At 42.1% G+C, this 18,703-nt stretch overlaps 1 protein-coding gene across 1 annotated transcript in view; it reads left to right on the plus strand.

Moving 5' to 3' along the window:
- The first annotated feature begins 4,830 nt into the window (after positions 1 to 4,830).
- GALNT10 (polypeptide N-acetylgalactosaminyltransferase 10) overlaps positions 4,831 to 18,703 on the plus strand; it is a 179,516-nt gene continuing 165,643 nt past the window's right edge. The window contains exon 1 of the mRNA XM_036752856.1: positions 4,831 to 5,122. Coding sequence (XP_036608751.1) covers positions 4,958 to 5,122 — 165 coding nt within the window. The 5' untranslated portion in view covers positions 4,831 to 4,957. The remainder of the gene's footprint in view (positions 5,123 to 18,703) is intronic.

An 18,703-nucleotide genomic window follows, 5' to 3' on the forward strand; every position in this document is an offset into this window, starting at 1 on the left:
GAATGTATTCCTATTCTTTATATGCTACATCTATAGGTCAAGGAGATACACAAAGAAAGCTGGAATGAAAGTGAAAGTCAGGAGACCTGGGTTCTAGTCCTGGTTCTGATAATTATGGTTGCATGAATTTGGATAAGTCATTTCATTTGTGGTGCTGTGAAAAACAAAAGGTCTACTACTTTACTGCTTGTGTGACATTGGGTAAATCATAGAATCATAGGCTATAAAGGAGGAAGGGACCTCAGAGGTCATCGCGATCTTTCCTTTCTGGGATTCAGTTTCTTCCTCTGTAAAATGAAAGGTATTGGACTACATGACCTATAATGCTGTTTCCAGTTGTAAATATATACTATTAATCTACTTTAGCCTCAATTTCCTCATCTGTAAAATATGATAACAATAAGTAACTGTCCTGGAAACTGCCACTCAAAGCAAGGCTTTTGTGAGGATCAAATTAAACACCAAAAAATTTTATAATTACAAAGTACTACACAAACATGGCTGTTATTATGATTATTATTGCTGAAAGGGGCAGGGGAATAACCATCCTGGTTAGAGTGAGTGGTAAAGGCATAGAGACAGAAGTAAACTTGGTGAATAACAGTTATAACAACTGCATATTACATGTTCTTCGGGGACACAGGGAACCAGACTGGCCAGGGCATAGGTGCATTTTAGGAAGGAATGGAAACTATTTGGGTAGGTATGGTACAGCAACAATATAGACAGTCTTGAAAGCCAGTCAAAAGAGTTTATGTAAAGGGAACTATTTGATCTCTCTCCCTCCCATGCCCTTCCCCATAGTTAATGTAGTCACAGAAAGCAAATATAAGAGAACAGAGGTAATTGGGTGTTGATGTTAATAAGGTATTAACACCCAGTGATGCCTTTATGAAATGTGATCATCTTTCTCTGGGCACATGAAGATGTTTAATAAATATTTATTGACTGGATGAAGAAGTCAGTTAATAAGCATTTATTAGGTACCCACTATGGGCTAGCTGGGGATATAAAAAAAGACAAAAACAGTCCTTGCCCAAGGACCTCACAATCTAATGTGGGAGACAACATGGAAACAAATATGTACAAGCTACATATAAGATGAAAAGGAAATAAAAGATGGAAGGCACTAGAAGCCAGTGAAAATTACCAGTGCCTAGAGATGGAATGTTTTGCTCAGGATAAAGCCAGGAGATCAGTGTCAGAAGGAGAAATGGTGACTGGCTGGGCTGAAAATGGACCCCCACACCTGGGCAGCCTGAAGGAGTGTGGGGAACTGCTGCCCCACTTCTTTCTCTTTCCTGCACCTCCCCCCAATTGGCTATGTCACTCTGAAGTAGAGCCATTGAACCAGTAGGAGAGACCACATACTGCTGAAAGCAGACATATACACTCCTGACAGATACAGATGGGCAGTCACTTGAGGCCAGAAGCAGCTTCAAGGAGTGGGACCTCTGGCAACAGAAAAGATAGCCTGCCATGGACTCAAGAGACAGTTAGCACCATAAATCAAGAGGAGAACTGCAAAGACAAGTAGTCCCTGGGAACCCCATGAACAATCCACCTGATAGAGGTGTTGTCCCTAGCAACAAACTTTGGGAGGACTCCACTAGGGAAAAAGAAATAAAAAAGGACTTGCAGGCCCTGCAGTATTAAAATATTGAGTAGCTTTATCCACATATGTTTCCTACATATGTGCCTTACCGCTCTAAGTTTGTGCTGTTCCTACAGATGCTTGTGTGTTTATAGGAGACTGCACCTCAGGTTTACATGGGAGCAGTACATGCTTCTTTAATAAATATCTTTGCTAAGCACTAATTGCGTCTGCTGGCTGATTATTAATGGGAAGCATACTGTTGGGGGTCATGAGTGATAGTGTTAGAAGTGCAGACTCACAGGGTTACTTCCAGAAACTGAGGTAGCAGAAGCCCTTTAGGAACCCAATCCCTGAGTGTGAGAGCAAGTTGAAGGATTATCACAAGTAGGTGCTACATTAGAAAATACGGAGTTATTGAAGGGACCAGAAGATCTGTGTGGGATGGATAGTCAGGTAGTGGAAGGAGAAACAAGAAAATATGATTAAGGGAACCTTGTAGACTGAAAAAAAGAAATGTTCAGGTCCCATCACTATGTTATCCACCAATCACAACTTGGTGAAATGGGAACATTGGACTGAGGATCTGAAGTCCTGGGTTCTAGTTCCAACTCTGACATTGATTCATTATGTAAACTAGAGTAATTCACTTCCCCTCTAGTTTTCCCGCGTGTAAAATGATGGGGCATTGGATTAAATGATTCTTATAGCCCCCTTCAACTTTAACAATGTATGTTTTATCTAAGTCCCTCACCGTTTTGATATTTTATTGTCTAGGGTCTCTTCCAGCTCTGACATTCTATGTCCCAAAAGCCCTCAAATTCCTTGGTTCTCTGATTCTACTCTCATTAACAGTGCATTCCTCTCACCCATCTAGGGAAGGCTAGTTAGGTTATCATCTCTCTGTCCTGCTCTCTGAACACTTTATTATGCTGCTCTTATGCAGCCACAGTGAAGTTTGCTGAAACGTGCCACCTAGTGGAAAACAAAATGACTGGCTCCCATTGAACTGTTGGAGAGGAAGGAAATGACAAGAAAACTATGTTTTTTCATAAGGAATTTTTTGCCTTCCTACAAAGAGGAAAAGTAATTAAAACAGCAAGCACTCTAATTGCATAATCCTTGCTATTTATTTTAGTGGCAACCCCAGCAGTGTGATGCCTCCCAGAGGATAGGATGTTTGTATCATCCCTGCCTCACTGGTGGTTCTTTTCCTTGAGAACATATTCACTGCCTAGCTTGCTTTTAGCAGACAGTTATGGCCAATTCTTTCTCCCCAATCCCTACCCCCACCGTATGTTCTTATTGTGATTTTCATTAACCTGGCTTAATAACTTTGTTTTCCTGGATAACAGAATTGTCTTACTTGGTCTTTGAGTAAATCTTATAGCTTCTGCCAACAAAATCACAACACATGAGAACTGAAAGACAGCTTGGAACTTAGAATGTTAATGCTGGAAGGGGCCTCAGTGATCATACGGGACAATCCTCTCATGTTACAAACGGGAGTTCCACGGAGGAAAGTGATTTGATCAGACAAAGCCGGGTCTAGAAGACATAACTGGTGACTCCCAATCCACCACAGCTAATGATGCTTGTTAATAATCATATTAATAATATTCACATTTATTTAGCACTTTAGGATTGCAAAGTCTGTGCAAAAATCTTTCATTTTCATCTTCTGACAACCCTGGGAGGTGGGTAGTGTTAAGTATTAGTAGACCCTTTTTCCAGATGAGGAAACAAACTCAGGAAATTAACTTGTTCAACGTGGCACAGCTATTACACGGAAGCCTTAGAACAGGATCTCAGTTAATCTCTCTGTCCACTGTTCTTCCCATTGTCACGCCAAACCCCAAAGCTATTGCTGCATAGGAACCAGAAAACCTGTTTCAGTCCCAGCTCCACCTGTGTACTTAGTGGAGTCCTAGCAATTTCACAATCTCTGAAACCTCCTTTTCCTCATATTGTGAATAATAATATCTGCTGCCTACGGCACGAGCACTGCTCTAAGGATCAAATGGGATTAGAGAAGCAAAAGGCGTTGAAAATGTTCTGTAAAAGAACGGGTGTGTAAACTATTAATACTGCTCCTATGTGCAATTTGTCTTGCTGGACTATACTTGTTACAAGGATTCCACCCCCCCCCCCCCATCTCACCCCCCAACGCCGCCACAACTCCCAGTCAAGAGCGAGGTGAAAGAAAAAAGTAAATGCTTGACAACTGAGAAAATAAAATTTAATTTTTAAAAAGTATTATTCCAATGAATTTGTAGTCTCTGCAATGTGTGGTACTCCATCCAAAGATGCTCATCGCAACCCATTCATTCCCGTCGATATCTATTAGGGCTGATGGGGTGCACCCAACTGCGCTGTTGGACATCCCCTTCGCCGGCGGAGCTCAGCCTCCCCACCTGCCCAGTCTAAAGGGCTCTAACTAGGGCTCTAACTGAGGCCCTTCCGCATCCCCTCCTCGCCTCACCCGCCCTTCCCAGAGCTCGAACTGACCCCGCCGCATTTCTCCAAAAACGAAACTGGCGCCTCTCGGGCATCTACCACCCTCTTTGGCAGCAGGGGGCGCCTGGGGGCTACAGCTCCTAGAGGGCAGGGAAGCCCAACCCGCCCAGAACTTCGATTCACTAGTCACACGTGCGCGAGTCCCACTGATGCCCATACACACCCATCCCTTTCCCGGGCTTCGAGGGCCCGGAAACCTTGGCCCCTTAAACCCGTGGGAGTGGTCTCTTCCAGGTGGACCAGCTTAGTCAGCGGCAGATAACGCAGTTTCCCCACGGGTAGAGGAGCGCCCCTCCCGCCTCGCCACGTCCTCTGAACCACACCTAAACGACCGCGCCAGGCAGCCACCCCTCCCCACCCCCAGCGACAAGATCGCATTCCGACCTGTTAGCCCTCCCTTCAGTCAACTCCTGGACTTTACCTAAGCCAGCGGGCGGGTGAGACCATTTGGGGACCGGCGAGGGGGAGCATGAACTCATCCCCCCATCTCATGGCCAAGGCCGGCTGAGGCCAGCCCTGAATGAGGCGCAGATTAAGGATGACCAGGAGTACAGATAGGTCTTTTCGAGGTGGGAGGCGGTGGGGCTAGTGAAACCTGGCGGGAAGGGGGGGGGTGGGGGAGAATGGGTGGTGGGTCTTTGTCCCCTCCCCCCGAGGTGGGGGTGTGGTGGTAGCGCCCGGCTCCCCTCCTCTCTCGGCGGAGCGGAAGTGTCGGGGAGTTGGACTGGGGCCGGCGCCGCGGCCGCTTCTCCCGGCCGCTGCTGCTGCGGTCTCTGTTGCTGCTACGGGCGCCGTGGAGTTGGTGCCCGGGGCCGGGGCGGGCGCGCGCCAGGGGGACCGGCCCCGATGAAGCGGAAGGAGAAGCGGCTCCTGCAGGCTGTGGCGTTGGGGCTGACGGCCCTTGTCTTCCTGCCCAACGTGGGGCTGTGGGCTCTCTACCGGGAGAGGCAGCTGGAGGGCGGCCCCGAGGGTGCCGAGGCGGCAGTGGCGGCCAGAGCGGGGGTCGCGCAGGTGAGCTAGCCCGCCTAACGTTCCTTGGACGCGGGAACGGGGGAGATCCCGGATGATTCTCCGAGAGCTGGCCTCGGAGCCCAAAGGGATGGGACACAGCCAGCCGACCCCCGATAGTTGCGGGGAGCCCAGGAGCTCCACCCCCAGGGCAAGGGGGTCTGCTCTGACCCTGAGGGGATGAGACAGAATATGATACTTCCAAAGGGGAGGGTCCCCTTTCCACATGATGGGGGTAGGCAGGTGGACGTCCCCAGGTGAGGTTTGGGCGCCCTCGCCTTATCAGCTCCCTTCTGACCCCATAGGGATGGTAGATGCCTAAAATGTCCCCCAAGGAGTGTCCCTAATGCTGGGGGGATCCTTCCTCTCACTCCTGTGCGCCCCCAGGACGTCCTTACCTACCCACCCCCAATTGCTCCTCTCAATTCTTTCCTACTGTCACCTTCATTTTCTTACCTCCGGATTCTTGCTTTCTGTTAGCACTAATCCTGTCTGCCTTATTTTCTTGACCCGAAGAACCGTTCCAATTTCCTGGCCCCAGAGTAGGAGCTGCTCCCCTTCTCTCATCTACCACTGAGAACTTGACGCTTCCTCCATGGACTGAAGCTCCCCATCACCACCCCACCCCACCATTTGCTAAGTGACTGCCCCTTGTGCTGGTCAGTTCCTTCTGTGTCATATCCTATGTGATCAATGGCTAGCTTTCCCATCGTGGGATCTCCGAATAGGGACGTTCTAGCTTTTAGCACCAGCCTCTCTTCTTTCCAAGGTCCAGGGGTCCTGTTGACCCTCCTTAACAAGGTCCAGTGGTCCCGTTGAGGGACAGGTCTTTACTGACATGTTTTGGCAAAGGTCAGGTGGGTGGGACATATAATGGGGCCTTATTCGATGAACAACGTACCTATAACTAATTGATTTCAGAAGACAGTTCTGGATTTTGAAGCTGTTTTGCTTATCCCTTTTCATTTTTGTTCTATCATTGGTTAGGCATAGGATGTCAGAGCAGAAAGGGACCTTAGAAAGCATCTTTTCCATTCCCATCATTACATAGAGGTAACTGCAGCCCAGAGAGGGGAGTGATTTACCCAAGCCCAGAACTCAGGGTAGTCCAGTGCTTGTCTACCATATCATGCCCTATATTTCTTTCATCTAGGTTGAAATTTAAAGGTGCAAAGTGTCTAATGCTTGGGCTCACTTCAGATCTTCTGGCATTTGACCCTAGGTGTTTTTATCGTCAGTTGGTGAATAGAAAAATTCCATTGTTGGGAGCAGAATCACAGGACTGGAACCCTCTGAACTTGCCAGGAAGTATTTACTCTTACAAATGGGAGTGAAATGAAGGGAGGCTTTCCTGTTGGTTCTTTTTATGGTTCTAATGATTGTTGATTTAGATGGTGTCATTTTATGTGAGGAAGTAGAACTCTGAACTTGAAGTCAGAAAACCTGAGTGAAACATTTTTTCCTCAGTTTTCTTACCTGTAAAATGGGAATAATTCCTGCCCTACCTAGGAGAGAAACATGTAAACTGTTGTGTGCTGGAGGTATGCTGCTCTTTATTCTTTATAACTCCCTGAATGAATGAGAAACTGTTGGAGTTACAGATGCTAGGTTGGAGAGAGTACCCAGACCATATACACAGTTGCCTGGAATGGATGAAAGTACAGTTAGGTGGATTCAGAACTGGATGACAACTGGATCCATTGTTGATTAGTGGATTAGTTACATGAAGGAGGAAGTCTCTAGTGCTGTAGATCTCTGGATTTGTCCTAGTCAATGTTTTTTTTTTTTAATCATTGCTTTCAGATAATGGGCAAGAAGGGGAAGGATAACTAGAAGAAGGCCTCCAGTGTGTCAGGTAGCCAGTCTATGGAGGATTTATGGAAAAACATGTATAATTATTGCATAGAATGAGATGATTTGTGATGTGCACCGAATATGATGTTCCTTGGCTTATGAAATCAGTTGCATTGAAGTATAAATGTAAATCACAAAATCTAAATTGTCAGGGTCCTTAGAAGGCATCAAATCTAACTCATACCTGAACAGGAATCCCCTCTATTACATTCCAAACAAGTAGTCATCCAGCCTTTGTTTGAAGCTCTCCAGTGACAAGCACTGACCCCCTCCCTACTTAAAAAAAAATTCAGCTGCACAAGTACAGTGGGGTGAAGATGTGGCTCAGAAAGGGTAAAAGTGATCGGGTGGTTTTAACAATAGTAATAGCTGTCACTTGTATAGCTCTTACAGGTTTACAAAGTGCTGCACATAGATTATCTCATTTTAGCATGGCAGCTAATGTGACCTTAGGCTACAAGAACAGAAGTCTGTTCGGGGCACAGTTGCTTCTAGTCCCACTGTCCTCTGACCTAGCCAGGAGTACTGTGCCTAGCTTGGAGCCCCACGTTTTGGGACGCACATTGATAAGCTTGATTTTGCCCAGAGGAGCTCAACCAGAATAGTAAGGGGATTGGAAGTAATGATGTACAAAACTTGATTGAAGGAATTGGGCATGAGTAGCTTGGAGGAGAGAAGACTTGGGGGTACATGATCACTGTCTTCAAATAGCTAAAGGTCTGTCATGGGAAATCTAGAAAAATTGTATTTATTCTGCTTGGCTCCAGTGATCAAAACTAACAATGTGTATATACTGTGTCTTACAAACTTTAAAGTGATATATGAATGTCAACTATAGAATTCTCCAGCACTGGAGGTCTTTGTCCAAAGACCATATGACTGCTTGTCAGAGATATTGTAGAAGGGATTTCTCAATCCAAGAAAGAATTGATTGATTCCTGTTCAGGTATCAGGTAAACTAGATGACCTCTGCCACCTGTTCGATTCAATTTAATAAGCATTTTTTAAAAAGGATTACTGTGCTTGTGACCAAAAACAGGAAAAGAAAGATCCCTGTCTTCAGGGAACTTTGTCTTGGGGGAAGAGAAGAACAGCATGTATATGGATAGGTAAATGGAAATACTATATGAATTTTGGTTTGGGGTGGGGGAGAGGCAGGCTGAGGTGAGGTGGGAGAGTATTCCAGCCATGAGGAAGGGATGGGCCATGTGCACAAATAAGGGAGGAGAAGTGTGATGTCATGCATGGGGAACAGCAATTAGGATAGTTTGACTGGAAGATAAGATTGCACAAGCTGGAATGATGTGAAATAGATCTATCTGAAAAGACAGGTTGGAGCCAGATGGCAAAGGGCTTTAAATGTCAAACAGAGGAATTTGTATTTTCTCCTGGAAGCAATAGGCAGGCACAGAAGCTTTTTGAGCTAGGGAGGTGACATAGGCCTGTGCTTTAGGAATATTAATTTGACAGCTTTATATAAAATGCATTGGAGAGAGGGAGACTGGAAGCAAGGAGACCCATAGCAAAGCAACTGCAATTAATAGTCTAGGCAAGGTGATGAGAACCTGAACTAGAGTGGATGTTGCCCATTGTCCAGAGGGTCTCCCTCTCACCTTGAACTTTCACAACTTTTCTGATTGCAGGGATGGGGCCACCTTTAGAAAAAAAGGGGGGACAGGGAGGTCTTATTCTTTAAGGAGCTCAGTTTCAGTGAGATCCTGTGAGTTCTTTGGAATGTTTAAGTTCCTTATTAAATTAACACCTGCAATTTGGCTACTGTTCAGAGAATCCTTTGTGGTTTCATTGATGTGGCAGTTGGAGACTTTCATGATTTTGAAAAGACCCAGGTGTGTAGTAAAGAAGTTGAGGTTAATGGCTCTTTGCCCTGGACTTTCAGGTAAACTACCCCTGTGCCCAGTGGGCACTCGGGCAGGGACTGAGTTGTAGAGAGAACAGCATCTGGGGCAGTGCTCAGAGTCTGTGATGGGAGGCAGACAAGCATAGACCTTGAAAAGTCAGACTGTGGTTCAAGTCACCATTTTTGTCCTATCACTATGGTTTAGGGTGGAGAGGACAGGGAGAGAATGTCAGTAGTTCAAAGGGGTGGACTGTTCTTGCTGAATCTCCTTTTCTTTTCTTTCTTTTTAAATAGCTGTCTTTTGGCCACTATTTGAGCTGCATGATTGTGTGGTTTTCAAATGAAAACTTCTTCCAGGTGATACTGGATTTAAAATGTATCTGTTGCCTCTAAGGAATATGCTGCCAAATTTCAAGACAGCTCCTTTTTGCTATGCTTTGCTCCATATGCAAGGCACTAAGCTGGTATCCATGTGAAATCCTATGATTCAGTGTTAGAAGGTTGCAGGAATGACTTTAAATGATCAGAACTTACTCCTCCTTCCAGTAACTAACCAATAAGTGCCTACTATGTGCATAGCATTGGGACTAAGCACTGGGGGAGATGCAGAATACTATTGAATATTTGAGCTGGAAAAGACTTTGAAATATAGGATGTTAGAAGAATAGACTATAGTGTGTAAGAGCTAGACATAAAATATAGACTGTCTAAATAAGAAAAAACCAGGGAGGTCACTGATTCATTCTTTCAACAGTTTTTAAATATGTTCTGGTCAGAACATTGACTGCTGGGTGTTGAGGACAATATAAACATTTATATTTCTTGTCCCAGTTATGTTGCTATTCACATTTCCAGTTATAGCTGTTTCCAGTTACGCTACTATTTGAATAATCTGGCATCTTAATCATAAAGCTGACCAATTCCGAGTTCGAATTGTTATCGTAGCAATTGATTAAAATCATTCCATTGATCACCTTCAGTGGCTCCTCGTTGTCCCAGAGTGAGTGCCACTAAGTACATAATCCTTAGCTTGATATTTAAAGCGTTCCACAATCTGGCTCAGACTCAGTTTTCCTGGCCTTCTTTTATTTACATCACTTCCCTCCATCCACACTGCATTCCAGCCATCTGGACTCCTTGCTTCTCCATTTTCATCCCGGCCCCTGCTTACTCTGTACATTTGCATCTACCCGTCCCCTGCCAGCAGTGAATGCCTATCCCTCTCTTCTCCATACCTTCTCATCTCCGTGTTTTGAAGGTGCAGCTTGGGATTACATCCTCCATGAAGCCTCCCTAGATTCCTCCAGTGGCAAAGTCTCTCCCCTCATATTTTTCATGCCTTTCTATTTGACTTCTTTGTACTTCTAACTCAGAAGTAATTTATGTCTTATTTCTTCTGTTTGACTCCTTGAGGACATGGATGTTAGAATTTATATCTGAAAAGAACTGTAGCTACCATCTTCATTTTACAGATGAGAAAACCAAGTCCCAAACACCTTAAGTAAATTGCCCAAGGTCTCACAATTAGTAATTGCCTTCTGTCTTCAAATCTGTTTTTCCATAACACTTCTTCAAAATGTCATTTTCAACTTTGTCTCCCCAGCCACCTGGCCACAGTGTTTTACATGAAGTAGAAAGTATTTGAAATAAATTGAATCTAGTGACAAGTGCCTGACCCCTGAGGAAGAGTACAGAAGAGAAGGGTGGTGTTTCTGAAGCCAATATGATCCTCCTGGTCCCAACAGTTCTCATAAAAGTCCTCGATGTGTTAAATTCAACAGGTCTCCAGTTTTTTTTTTTAATCTATAAAATTCAACAGTCATATACTATACCCTATAAACATCTGTGTTGCTATTATAGTGGTAAAGCTCTGCCATCATTGAGCTTAGTTTGGTTAGGAAAACATAGGGAACCAAGTAAACATGATACTAATTACTGTGTAACAAACGCAAAGAAAAGATGGAAAAAAGTGCTGTGAAAACACTTTGAAAATACATTTTCTTTTGTTTTAAGAGAAGTTTCTTTGAAGGTAATGTCCTTGTCAGTGAGAACAATTCACTGCCCCTACTGGGTTGTTTGATAAAGATGTTTTAAATGACTAATTAGCCATCTGTCAGATGTGGGGACAGATATTTGTTTTTACCCTCTGGTAAGATTTGAAAATTTAGCCTCCTGTTATTATCCCTCACAGGCCTTTTGGGCCTTTACTGCAATACCTGTGGCTTTCCTTATTACAGAATATATCCCTGTTGGCTGTGGAGAGTGAATTGTTCTGTCATTAAGATGGAATTGTTAAAAATCATATTAACAAGTGTCTGGTACTACATTCCTGTTTTACCACACCCCTCTGTTGCACCCTAGGCCTATCTTGCCTGTTGTTTCCAGCCTAGCTGCCAACCCTTAATTAAGCCCGCTTACCTGTCATGCTAGTCAACATGATATTCAGTAGTGATTTTTTTTTTTTTGGTGAGTCAATCAGGGTTAAGTGACTTGTCCAGGGTGTTTGAGGCTAAATTTGAACTTGGGTTCTCTGGCTTTGGAGACAGTAAACCTAGGTTTTGATTCCAGTTCCACCACCTATTAATTGTGTGGCCATGGACAAATAATTCTGTAACTTAGGTCCTCAGTTTCTTTATCTATTAAAATGATGAGATTTTAATAGTTATTCTCTAGAATTTTCCTCTAGGCCTGACATTCTATGTTCTAAGGTTTCTTCTAGTGCTCACATTTTTCTAAGTCATAATTTCATTGGAAAATAATATTCAAGGACTGCAAATCAGGGGGATGATGGATTACCCAGTGACTTTAATATTCATGTATTAGGAGTTCCTCTCCCTTTTTAGGACTTTCCATTATTCTTAGAACATTAGGAAATCAATGTAAGGATTATTTTTTAATTTAACCACAGTTGCCTTAGTGGTAGTAGAGCCTGACCCATCAGAAAATTAAGTAATCAGGCACCACATAAATAGAGTCTTGGAATGATTACCCTAAACTGTTTCCACATAATGACTGGGAACGTTTAGACAGCTAATCACTAAAATGTTTGCATGCTCAGGTGAAACATGATGCGTTAGGAAAAGGACTATTGATCAGCTAAAGGGGATTGGCCTGGCTGCATCCTTCCCATCACGCTGAGGTTGGGATTTTAGAAAGAGGCATTAGCTTTCATAGTAACGTGAATTGGAGATGTATATTAAAATCGATGTTTATATTCTTATCTGTATAATAAGTCTTATTTGTAAAAGTCTTGATGAGACAGCAAATTAATACTGTATGGAAGGTGGGAAAAGGCATGCCCAGACATTAATGCCGTGTGGTAGAGGGATTTTTCTTCTGCAACAGGATAACCATATAATCCTAGGAATTATAACCATAGAAATCAGAAGTAACAAATATGTCCCATAGGTGTCTCCCTCTTGCAAAAAGAAAAAAAAATTCCAATTAAAAAATAAGAATCATAGAATGCTAAAAGGGATTACAGAATACAGACAGCTGGAACACAAAGCAAGGAAGGTTAGAACTGGAAGGACCCTTAGAGATCACCTAGTTCAACCCCTTCATTTTATAGATGAGGAAACTTCGGCTCAGGAAATAGAAGTGACTTGTCCAGATGATGCCCAGCTAGGTAGTGGAAGAGTCAAGAATAGATCCCATTTTTTTCCTGAGTCCTGGCCTAGTGTGGTCTACTTTACTGCCTCCTTAACTCTTTTTCGTTGTTCCTCCCACCCCTCCCTACCCCCACCATAGTTGTTTATGTCTGTGTTTTGTCACTTAGGCAATAATAATTCATTGAAGATTCTCTGGAGTTGAATGCATTGTTAACAAAGAGCTACCATAAGATTAGTTCTTCCTTTGTAATACAGCTTATGCTTTATAATTCATGACCTTTTAGCTTGGTGAAGCACCCTATCGATATTTTCTAAGACAGAGTGAGCTAAATAATTCAGCTTGCTTTGGCCAGTTGTTCCTCTCTTTCTCTTTACCTTTGAATGCCTTCACTTTGGTGTCCTCTGCTGCATACCAATAGATGAAATAACAACCCATTTTTCTATTCGGGAAACAAGTGAAAATTTTAAGCATAAAATTCAGAATCCCTTCAAATTTCACAAATGTTAATAGCTTCCATTTCTGTAAAAGCTCACCATTTACAAAGTACTTACCTTATAACAAGAACCCTGTAAGGGTACAAAAAGTTTTATTTACAGATGGGAAAACGGGGGCTTTGAGGGGTGACTTAGAAGCAGTAGAAGCAGTATTTAGAAGATCTTGACAGTCTGAAACAATGGACAGATCTAATAGGGAAAAATGTCAATCCCTACACTTGAATTTTTTTAAAATCATTTTTACAAAGTGAGAAAGGGAGGCCAGACAACTTCATGCAAAAAGATCTAGGGATTTTAGTGGACTCACTGAGTCAACAGTATGAAAAAACAAGAAAAGTATTAACTTTAAGTGTGATTACAGTGGGGGTGAAAATTAGTGGATAAATGGGAGAGATTATAGAGGTTACAAGATTGGATGATTAGATGGTGGAGTAAGGTGGTAAGAAGCAAGGATGGGTAAAGGTGACTCCTTGGTTGTGAGCATGAATGACTGGGAGGACAGTGATGCCACCACCAGAAATAGATAAGATAGTAGGGACAAACAGGTTTGAGAGGAAAGGTGAACACTTGGAATGTGCTGAGTGTGAGGTGCCAGTGAGACATCCAAGTAGCAATCACCCAGCAGTTGTAAATATGGAATGAGAGCTCTGGGGAGATGATGGATTATTGACTTCCAACAGGGCAAGCATTCGCATGGTGGTGGGAAGAAGCAATACAAGGACGCTCTCAAGGTCTTTCTCAAGAACTTTGGAATTGATTGTGTGACATGGGAGACACTGGCACAGGACCACCCAGTGAGAAGTGCAGTGTTCTATGAGTAAAGCGAAAATGAAGTAGCTCAAAAGAAACACAAGATGCGCAAATTTAGTGAATCTACCTCAAATGTTCACATGGACTATTTGTGCCTGGTCTGTCGTAGAGCATTCCAAACTTGTATTGGTCCATTCAGCCACAGTCAGACACACTGTGACTTGATTCCTAAGATAGTGATGACATTTTGGTCCTCTTCAAGAACAAAGGATGACAACCAACCAAATCAAACCGAGATCATTGATAATAGATTTGAGAGTCATCCCAAACCATGGCAGTGCTTAAGATCAAGGGAGAAATTGAAGAAAGATAAAAGAAGGTCAAGGACTAATCCTTTAGAGGGTGCCTATATTTAAAGGGTGTGGGGAAAAAGGTAAACTAACAAAGGTGACAGAGAAGTTGTGAGAGAAGAATAATTTCTATAGTAAGCAGAAAACCCAGCCACCTAGCACAGGGACTTCAAAATCATGGTTCAGGAAATTAAAACTCTGCCCCCAGGGTGGGGAACCTACAGCCTCAAGGCCACATGTGGTCCTCTAGGTCCTCAAGTGTGGCCTTTTGACTGAATCCAAACTTCACAGAACAAATCCCCTTAATAAAGATTTGTTCTGTGAAGTTTGGATTCAGTCAAAGGGCCACACTTGAGGACCTAGAGGGCCACATGTGGCCTCTAGGCCTCAGGTTCCCCACCCTTGCATCCCTTCCTGCCATTCATTCATTTATTACTCTTGCATGAAATCTACTCGGTAGTTTGGAAAATTAACACACCCACAAAAACGTTAATTTGGGGAGGAAAATGTCACTTCTGCCTTTGGGGGACCTGATGGGGTATAGAGGATATTCAGGAACCTTGTTTTCCTGGAGGAGCTGATACTTGAGCTGGCTCAAAAGGAGGTTAGGACAAGCTTTCTGTTTTGACTGTTGTCACATCAGACTTGGTGCCTCAGAGTCCATCTTATTTAGCCTGTACCTGAAAGAAAAGCCCCTCTACAGCATAGCCTATAAGAGGTTCTCCAGCTCTTACTTAAAGACCTCTAGGAAGGGTCTTCTTCCTTTCTTATGGATACTGAGTCTGAGGCTTCATACAAACTAAGATTGTGCTACCTTTTTTATAACACATCACACCATTGATTCATATTGAGGTTGTAGCCCATTAAAACCTCTCAGGTCTTTTTTTTTTCACTTTATTTTTCTTTTATTCAAGACTTCTTGCACAAAATAACTAATATGGAAATATTTTATATGATTGCATATGTATAACCTATATCTGATTGCTTACTGTCTCAGAGAGTGGAGGGGAAGAGAAGGGAGCAATAGAATTTGGAACTCAAAACGTAAAAAACCTGAATGTTAAAAAAATGTTTTAACATGTAATTAGTGGGGGAGAATAAAATATATTAAATTTTAAAAAAATATTTGAAATTCCCCACTGTTCTCCTGCTGCCAAGGACCAGGCCTTGAGAGTAAGCTCCCTGCCAATAAAACCTATTTAGAACCTTGCTCTTGTGGATTGTCTATCTTTCTTTTTTTATTATTATTTATTTAATATTTTTAGTTTTCAGCATTGATTTTCAGAAGAGTTTGAATTACAAATTTTCTCCCCATTTCTACCCTCCCCCCACTCCAAGATGGCATATATTCTGATTGCCCCATTCCCCAGTCAACCTTCCCTTCTGTCACCCCACTCCCCCCCCCAATTCCCTTTTCCCTTCCTTTCTTATAGGGCAAGATAGATTTCTTTTTTTAAAAAATTTAATTTAATTTTTTAAATTTAATTTATTCAATATATTTAGTTTTCAGCATTGATTTTCACAAGAGTTTGAATTACAAGTTTTCTCCCCATTTCTACCCTCCCCCCCACTCCAAGATGGCATATATTCTGGTTGCCCTGTTCCCCAGTCAGCCCTCCCCTCTATTATCCCACTCCCCTCCCATCCCCTTTTCCCTTCCTTTCTTGTAGAGCACGATAAACTTCTATGCTCCATTGCCTGTGTATCTTATTTTCTAGTTGCATGCAAAAACTTTTTTTTTGTTTTTGAACATCTGTTTTTAAATTCTCTCCCCTCTTCCCTTCCCACCCACCCTCCCTAAGAAGTCAAGCAATTCAACATAAGCCACATGTGTATCATTATGTATAACCCTTCCACAGTACTCATGTTGTGAAAGATTAACTATGCTTTGCTCCTTCCTAACCTATCCCCCTTTATTGAATTTTCTCCCTTGACCCTGTCCCTTTTCAAAAGTGTTTGTTTTTGATTACCTCCTCCCCCATCTGCCCTCCCTTCCATCATCTATCATCCCCCCTATTTTATCTTCTTCCTCCTTCTTTCCTGTGGGGTAAGATACCCAATTGAGTGTGTATGGTATTCCCTCCTCAGGTCAAATCTGATGAGAGCAAGATTCACTTATTCCCCCTCACCTGCCTTCTCTTCTCTTCCTACAGAACTGCTTTTTCTTGCGACTTTTATGCGAGATAATTTACCCCATTCTATGTCTCCCTTTCTCCCTCTCTCAATATATTCCTCTCTTATCCCTTAATTTGATTTTATTTCTTTTAGATATCATCCCTTCATCTTCAACTCACTGTGTGCCTTCTCTCTCTCTCTCTGTGTGTATATATATATATATATATACATATATATATATATATGTATACACACATACATATATACATACACACACATATACATACACACACACCCCCCCATATATGTATATGCATATTCCCTCAGCTACCCTGATACTGAGGTCTTGTGAATCATACACATCATCTTTCCATGTAGGAATGTAAACAAAACAGTTCAACTTTAATAAGTCCCTTGCGATTTCTTTTTCTCGTTCTTTTCCTTGATTACCTTTTCATGCTTCTCTTGATTCTTGTGTTTGAAAGTCAGATTTTCTATTCAGCTCTGGTCTTTTCACTGAGAAAGCTTGAAAGTCCTCTATTTTATTGAAAGTCCATATTTTGCCTTGGAGCAGGATATTCAGTTTTGCTGGGTAGGTGATTCTTGGTTTTAATCCTAGCTCCATTGACCTCCGGAATATCATATTCCAAGCCCTTTGATCTCTTAATGTAGAAGCTGCTAGATCTTGTGTTATCCTTCTCAGGTCTTTAACAGATAAATGACATTCTACCCTGCCTTTGCCATCTTGCACTTGTGAAGTTGATTGTTTTTAACCCAAGCGTAAGATTTTATATTTATCTCTATTAAATGTTGTGTTTTTGGCCTTGGACCAATGTACAGTTTTGTTGAGAAATTTTTGAATTCTACCTTTGTTACTCATTATGTAGATTCCCCTGCTAGCTTTGTGTTATCTTCAAGTTTGAGAAGTATGGCATCTATTCTTTTATTTAAGTCTTTGATTAAAACAAAGTTATCCCAGGCCCAAGCACAGATCCTGAGGTACTTTACCAGAGACTTCCCTCTAGGCTGACATCAAACTATTAGTGACTACTCTTAGTCATTTAAATAGGCTCAAATTCACCCAGCTGCATTCTCATCTAGCGTATATATCTTCATCTTGTTTATAAAAATAGCACAAGAGACTTGGTCAAATACTTTACAAAATCCAGAATTCCTCTGATCTACCAGTCATTTAACACTTTTAGAAAAGTAAATGAGGTTACACTGGCAGGACCTGTTGTTGAAGCTATGTTGGCTTTGTAAAGATCACTTCCCTTTTTAAATGCTTGTTAATCATTTCTTTAAAAATTTGTTCTAGGATTTTGCCAGGAATGTAAATCAAAATTACTGACTTGTAATTTGTAGATTCTGTTCCCTTCCCTTTTTAGAAAATTAGGACATATACGTTTCCCTGGCCCTGAAAAGCCTCTTCTGTTCTCCAAGATCTTTCAGAGTTCACTGACACTAGCTAAGCAATCATATCCACCACATTTTTTTTCCTGTGTGTAAGATTCTGTGGTCACAGAATATCTCCTGTCTGTATAATCAAACTTAGATATTCTAAATTTAGCATTGTGGTTCATCAAAAGTGTCTGACTCTTAATTGTCAGCATTTGGTTATTGGGACACCAGTTTATAGGATCATAGATTTAAAGTTGAAAGGGTGATCTTGTTCGGCCCTTTGATTTTACAGATGAGGAAACAATTTGCCTGTGATCACACAGGTAGTAACTGGCAAGTCCAGAATTTGAATTCAGGTCTTGTGATTCCATACCCATCACTCTTCTATAGATGACCACATGAAAACATGCTCCAAACCACTATTAATAAGAGAAATATAAATTGAAACTGTTCTGAGGTTTTGCTTCTTACCATGCCAGTTAACGTAAACGAGAAAAAAATAGAAACAAGTCAGGGTTGGAAGAGATGTGGCAAACCATGAATCTCTCTACTGGGCGTGTACTGCAAGAAAGGTGGAAACAAAAGTTCACTATACTCCACAATATTCATTGCAAGACTCTTTGTGGTAGAAAGAATTAGAAACAAATTATTATTGAATGGTTGAAAATCCCATGATGTCATCACCATCATCATAGCTAACATTTCTGTGATACTCAGTGTGTGTCGGACACCGTGCTGAACACTTGCAGTTATTATTTCATTTGAACCTTACGACAATCCTGGGGGGAAGGTGCTATTGTTATTCCCATTTTGCAGATGAGGAAACAGGCAGACTGGTTAAGTGACATGCCCAGGGTCAGAGAGCTAGGGAGTATCTGAGGCTGCATTTGAACTCAGGTCTTCCTGACTCCAGGCCCAGTACTGTGTCCACTGTGCCATGTGACTACCCCATGACAACATAGCGATAGATATTGTTATAGAGGTAAAAATGGCACATATGGCTAATTCAGAGAAACATTAAAAGATTTGTATGAAGAACCAAGAGAATAGTATATACAGTGACTCTTAAGAATGTAAATGAAGAAATAACTAAAAATAGTTTGAACTTTGCTTAATGGTAAAAATTAATGAAACGTGTGAGCATCTGATT

The sequence above is a fragment of the Trichosurus vulpecula genome, chromosome 3 (genome assembly GCF_011100635.1).
Source record: "Trichosurus vulpecula isolate mTriVul1 chromosome 3, mTriVul1.pri, whole genome shotgun sequence".
Lineage (NCBI taxonomy): Eukaryota > Metazoa > Chordata > Mammalia > Diprotodontia > Phalangeridae > Trichosurus > Trichosurus vulpecula.